Source organism: Helianthus annuus, chromosome 15 (assembly GCF_002127325.2).
Source record: "Helianthus annuus cultivar XRQ/B chromosome 15, HanXRQr2.0-SUNRISE, whole genome shotgun sequence".
Taxonomy (NCBI): Eukaryota; Viridiplantae; Streptophyta; class Magnoliopsida; order Asterales; family Asteraceae; genus Helianthus; species Helianthus annuus.
The window spans coordinates 92,474,723-92,481,416 of NC_035447.2; the positions used below are offsets into that span (position 1 = coordinate 92,474,723).

Here is a 6,694-nt window from a genome sequence, read left to right on the forward strand (position 1 = left end):
TAAGTACCGCCCACATTGGGTTATACTTTGTCGTTTTTCGATAATTCGATAAATGAGTTGAAGTATTATACTTTGTCGTTTGTCGATAATTCGATAAATGAGTTGAAGTATTATACTTTGTCGTTTGTCGTCAATTCGATAAATGAGTTGAAGTATTGCACTTTGTCATTCATTGTGAGAATTTGATCTCGTGAGTTATCATAAAACCTGTATTGATCATTAACCCGGTTTTTGTGAAATTCGTTAAGGTTCGAATCTCATGACTACCGTTAAGGTTTGATTTGGGTTTTACACCAATACGTATTCCATTCTGTTAAACTTACCAAAAATACTCCCAACTACACCCTTACAATCAAACAAACTATTAAATCATCAGAAGATCCAGAATAATAAAGTGCATGCTTAATTATCGGAAGAAATAGAATCAAGAAGTTTGTTAACTCAATCCTGCATGCTGATTTGTGAGTCATTCTCTTTTTATCAACTGTTTTACAATACTCCAAATCATTTTTCAGAGTTATAATTACAGTGATTAAGTTTATGTAATCACCAAATTACAGCCGGTATGTGGGGTATTGTGCACAGTATTGTTATTATTGTTTCCTTCACATTAGGTGGGCGAGCCTAGTTGTGACATACGTTACTCATTGGGACAGCCAATGGTGATATGACCACAGTCACAGAGCTGGTATGTGACAAATAACTATTCTTGAAAGTTGGTTGATAATAAACATATGTAAAAACTCTTAATACTGTGAATTATAACAAATGTGTCGTTTTTAGTAAAATGAATGAACTCACTCAGTATTTCCCGCTGACAAAACCTTTTTAAAACGCGTTTCAGGTAATTACAGTAGATTGGAGTAAGGATTGGATCCGGCACTAAAAGACTTCAAGAAGTGGTTTATTTTATAATTAAATCAATTTAAGAAATATTGTTTTCATTAAACGCTACCTTTGTAAAACTTGGAATTTATTCCATCCATTTAAATAAAATCCGGTGTTTCTAAACTCTGATATTTTTCCTAACTCACGGTCCTGATGAAATTTCCGCTGCAATGTTTTTCAAAATAATCACCGGTACCACTGGACTGCTCACGGCACCGATTCCGGCCAGATGGGGTCGGGGGTCGTGACAACAGTCAAAGAAAGTCAAAGTTGACTTGGGCTTTGACTTTGACATTCGAAAACACGGGGTGTTACATAGCGCCCCCTTTAAAGCCAATCAACTTCGAAAATCTCCAACTTTGCTCGTTAACGTGCTGGCGGAAGGATGATGGCATCCCTCCTTTAATTGTGGCGATGTGGACGATGGAGCCCCGGTGGCGCTATGGAGGCTAAAGTGGTGGGGTGCGCCCCTCACACCCACCAGCCTAAGAGTGGAGGTTTAAAGTTTTTATTCGTTTTTTCTAATAGTAATGGTATTTATCATCATTATGTAAGATGCAACAAAAAGAATTAACAAAAATTCACTGCATAAATCATCTCAGTTTTTTTTAACGACAAATTAGAATCATTAACGGACTATTGGAGTATCATCGTGCCACTAGCAGAACCATCCGATCATATCCATCTCCAGTATCCAATAAATCTGGGAAAACCCCATCTTTGTGAGAATTGAACTCATGACCTAATGGTAGCAAACCCTTATTTTACCACTAAGATGCTACTAGGCTATAGTGTCATGGGCCATAAACCATCCCAGTTACCAACTAATAAACACTAAGGGAGCGTTTGATTCGCAGGAATTCAATGGAATTTAAGGGAATTGGAATTTGAATTCCATCTGTTAATATGTTTGGTTCACAGAATTTGATTTAATTGGAATCCCAATTCCAATCTTCATGTGTTTTGTTGACAATGGAATTGGAATTGGAATTAGGCATGAATTCCTTCAAATTCCTTTAACTAGAGGAATTCAAAATCCTTCCTATATGTGAAGGAATTAAAGTAAATTCTTTGGAATCTTCGACCGTTTCGACCCGCACCGTTTCAACCCGTACCGTTTCGATCCATACCGTTTCTACGCGAACAGTTTCGACTCGTACCGTTTCGACCAAACCATTTCGACCCGTAACGTTTTGACGCGAACGATTTCGATTCGTACCGTTTCGAGTCGAACCGTTCGACACGTGCCGTTTCGACGCGTACCGTTTTGAGCCGTACCGTTTTGACCCGTACCGTTTCAACCCGTACCGTTTCGACGCAAACCGTTTCGACCCGTACCGTTTCGGCCCGAACCGTTTCGAATCGAACCGTTTCGACGTGAACCATTTTGACCCGTACTGTTACGACCCGTACTGTTTTGATCGAACCGTTTCGACCCAAACCGTTTCGATCCGAACCATTTCGATGCGAACCATTTCGACCCGTAACGTTTCGACCCGAACAGGTGGTTGTGGGTGCCGGGTGATGGATTCCTATTCATTTGACAACCAAACACAATAAAAAATGGAATTGAGATTCCAATTCTAACAATTTCCAATTTCATTTAGAATGTTTAAATTCCAAATCCAATTCTTTCAAATTCTAATTTCTATACAAATTCCAATTCCAATTACAAATCATTCCATAAACCAAACGCCCCTAAGCACCACTAGTGTAAGTTTTTTAATAAAAGACTAAAACTTACAATATAACCAATCGAAAGGGAACAACATTCAACAAAACAATAGTAGCGTATATACGTTTCACAAGAATTTAGTGATTCTATTCTAAACCTTATTATTTAACAACAAATAATTTTCAGCACTTTAACCCCAAAAGATGATCCAACGGTGAATAAGAAAACAGGTAGGAGATCGTATGGCTGGCACGATGAAAGGCTGTCAACGACAGGTCACTCTATCTTTTCTCGTGGTCTGAATGATTCTTCCTCTTTCTCCATATACCCCCACTTTCTCATTTCCAAAACTTCAACTGAAGAGCTAGGGTTCACATAGCCGGCGTTCTTCTTCTTCTTCTTCAACCTCATCATCTTCTCAGATCTAATTATTCACCGGTAATCTTTCAAACTTTGTTGATTTTGCTTTAAATCGTTTGTTGTTGTTGTTGTTAGTAGATTTCAGCTGTTGTAGATCTGAATCGGTTAAATTCTCGTTGTTTTTAGCTATTAATATATTCTCAGATCTGATTTTACACCGGTAATTGTTCAAACTTTGTTGATTTTGCTTTAAATCGGTTGTTGGTGGATTCTAGCTGTTGTAAATCTGAAACGGTTTAATTCTAGTTGTTTTTAGCTTTTATCAATTTCTCAGATCTGATTTTACATCGGTAACCGTTTAGACTTTGTTTAATTTGCTTTAAATCGGTTGTTGTTAGCTTAGCTGTTTTAGATCTGAATCGGTTCAATTCGGTTTGATTTTATTGATTGATAGAAGCTGTTGTTACTGTTAAAGGAGATTTATATGCTTTTTTAGCTGTTTTTTTCCTTTTTAGTAGGAGGTTTATCCGGATAGACGTTAGGATTTGTTGATCTGATTCGGATTTGTGTGGATCTGCTGTTTGTGGTTTGAGTTGAGTTGATATGTGTGAAATTTGTAGTATGACGTGACTAGATCTGTTGATCTATGTTCTGATTGCTTTGATCTGTGGTTTAATGATCGGTGGATTGTGATTTGCTTGAATTATGTGCATAAAGTTGTGTGATGATTTGGCTGTGGTCGGCGTGAAATCGGTAACTGATGTGCGGTTGTTTTTTAGTGTGGATTAATGAGTTAGATGTTATCGGTGACTTTTTTTAGAAACGGAAAGGAAACTAGTATATCTTTTGAGACTTAGAACTTGTAGATTTTTAACTGTTGTATCACCTTGATATGTAAGACTAAAAGTCTCTTGAATAATTTAGTTTTTTTTGGTTGAATTGAGGATATATCGATCAGTTTTGTAGTTGTATAGTGTACTAACTTTTATATTATTATTTGTGTTGCAGTCTATAAAATGGCCGATGCCGAGGATATTCAGCCCCTTGTTTGCGACAATGGAACCGGGATGGTGAAGGTTAGTGTTTATTATTGTTTATTATTGTTCTTGTTTTTGTTTTATTAGGTCAGATTATAATGGTTTACTGATATCTAATCTGAATCCTTTGGTTTATCAATTAAATCTACAGGCTGGATTTGCCGGTGATGATGCTCCAAGGGCTGTCTTTCCAAGTATCGTAGGTAGACCACGACACACTGGTGTTATGGTTGGCATGGGCCAAAAAGATGCTTATGTAGGTGACGAAGCACAATCAAAAAGAGGTATCCTTACTTTGAAGTATCCTATTGAGCACGGTATTGTCAGCAACTGGGATGACATGGAAAAGATCTGGCATCACACTTTCTACAACGAGCTTCGTGTTGCTCCTGAAGAGCATCCCGTTCTTCTCACTGAGGCACCATTGAATCCCAAGGCCAACAGGGAGAAGATGACCCAGATCATGTTCGAAACCTTCAACGTTCCCGCCATGTATGTTGCCATCCAGGCCGTGCTTTCCCTCTATGCCAGTGGTCGTACAACAGGTCAGTTTATTCTATATCTTGTTTTGTGACTTTTGTCAACATTTGACACTTAGGCATGTCTTTTGTTACGTAGGTATTGTGCTGGATTCCGGAGATGGTGTGTCACATACGGTTCCAATTTATGAAGGTTACGCACTTCCTCATGCCATCCTACGTCTTGATCTCGCTGGTCGTGACCTTACCGACTCACTGATGAAGATCTTGACCGAAAGAGGTTACATGTTCACAACCACTGCCGAACGGGAAATTGTCCGTGACATGAAGGAAAAGCTTGCATATGTCGCTCTTGACTACGAGCAAGAGCTCGAAACCGCAAAAAGCAGCTCGTCTGTCGAAAAGAACTATGAATTGCCCGATGGACAAGTTATCACAATCGGAGCAGAGAGATTCCGTTGCCCTGAGGTTCTGTTCCAGCCATCTTTGATTGGAATGGAAGCTGCTGGTATTCATGAGACCACTTACAACTCCATCATGAAGTGTGATGTCGATATCAGGAAGGACCTTTACGGTAACATTGTTCTCAGTGGTGGATCAACTATGTTCCCTGGTATAGCTGACAGGATGAGCAAGGAAATCACGGCTCTTGCCCCGAGCAGCATGAAGATCAAGGTGGTTGCTCCTCCAGAGAGAAAGTACAGTGTCTGGATCGGAGGATCTATCCTTGCATCACTCAGCACCTTCCAACAGGTATTTTTAAAACAAATCAGTAGGCCTGTAAATGAACCGAATGAAATGTTCGTCTTCGTTCATTTAACTTTAACTGAATATGAACATATAATCGAACATGTTTTTTTTTGTTCATGTTTGTTTAAAACCTAAAGGAACATAATTGAAGAAACTTAAATAAAGACAAACAAACATAATTTACTATACATAAACGAACATAAAGTATTTTTTTTTATATAACTTAATGAATAATTACGATAAATTCTATAAAAAAACCCATTTTTATTGCTAAAAAACCCAATCACCAATTAGTTATATTTGTATAAATAGTTAGAAAGTTCCTTTTGTGTTTATATCAATATAACTACTAATGTGTTAAAACTGAAACGAACGAACATAAACGAACAAACATAAACAAACACACAAAAACAGATGTTAATAAACGAACATAAATGGAAATTCACGAACATAAATGAACGAACAAAATGTGAACATGTTTGTTCGTTTAATTAAATGGACAAAAAAATGTGGTCATGTTCGTTTGTCTGTTAAATAAACGTACATAAACTAACTTCCCGCCGAACAAGTTCATGAGCAGTTCATGAGTTCGGTTCATTTACATGCCTACAATCTGTCGCTTTTATGTTATTCTGTTAATCACTTGAATCTAACTTGTCTTTTGTTTGATACTTAGATGTGGATCTCCAAGGGTGAATATGACGAGTCGGGCCCATCCATTGTCCACCGAAAGTGCTTCTAAGTATGGATTTTGTTGGTTTTTGAAGGTTGAGTTTTATGGGTTTTTCTATTGCCTTTTTTCGTGTCATGTTTCATGTGAACTATTATGTAAGACTGGCAGACGTCCGGGAAGCCAAAGGGGGATAAGCATCATGTTCATGCATCGGTATGCGGCCGCCCCATTTGTCAATTGCTGCTAGATATGTTTGTAGTTGGAGAGTGGTTGTGAAGTCTTTTTTTTAATTATGAATTCAAACTGTCTTTTTTATTTATTCTGTTTGTTGGCAATAACTAGTGTCAAGGTCTTTTCTGTACTAAAAATTATTCAAGTAGACTCTTTTATAAGGATTTTATTCTATTTATTGCTGGTCATTATGGTTTTGGCTAATGGTGCACTTGTTCAGTTGTTTGGCAATGTTTTAGGCTTTGGTCTGATAATCAGCATTGTTAATATGGTTACTGGTCAAAATTTTTGGCTTGGTGTAAACGTACAAAATTGTTTATTCGATTATTGGTCAAACTTTTAGGTTTTGTTTTAATAAACAACATTTTAATTTGGATAGAAAGTAGTAGGATTGTATCAATCATCTGTGTTTTAATTTGACTTGGACCAATTAGCATCAATCTCTTTTGGTTAAAATAATAGTTAAAGTACGCGACTTTCAATATTAGTTGGTTAAGTTAAAAGACTTCCCAATAAAAAAAGATATTCAAAGCCAAATGTATTGACGAAATGGATTGATTTCTAACTTATTTTGCCCCGATTTGGTATGCCCAACAATGTT

General features: G+C 37.3%; 1 protein-coding gene across 1 annotated transcript; it reads left to right on the plus strand.

Annotated features, from left to right (window-relative positions):
* Positions 1 to 2,809: 2,809 nt before the first annotated feature.
* On the plus strand, positions 2,810 to 6,297 carry LOC110909803 (actin-7). Its single transcript, XM_022154554.2, has 5 exons — positions 2,810 to 3,001; positions 3,932 to 3,999; positions 4,112 to 4,505; positions 4,579 to 5,192; positions 5,866 to 6,297. Exons 2-5 carry the CDS (start codon positions 3,940 to 3,942, stop codon positions 5,929 to 5,931), a joined length of 1,134 nt encoding a protein of 377 aa, XP_022010246.1. The 5' UTR covers positions 2,810 to 3,001; positions 3,932 to 3,939; the 3' UTR covers positions 5,932 to 6,297.
* Positions 6,298 to 6,694: the final 397 nt, after the last annotated feature.

Excerpts from the sequence above, each read along its gene's own strand:
- LOC110909803 (XM_022154554.2), top strand. The coding sequence starts at position 3,940 with ATGGCCGATGCCGAGGATATTCAGCCCCTTGTTTGCGACAATGGAACC. Across the intron at positions 4,000-4,111 it reads ATGGAACCGGGATGGTGAAG|GCTGGATTTGCCGGTGATGA; the intron begins GTTAGTGTTTAT and ends TTAAATCTACAG. Across the intron at positions 5,193-5,865 it reads CACTCAGCACCTTCCAACAG|ATGTGGATCTCCAAGGGTGA; the intron begins GTATTTTTAAAA and ends TTTGATACTTAG.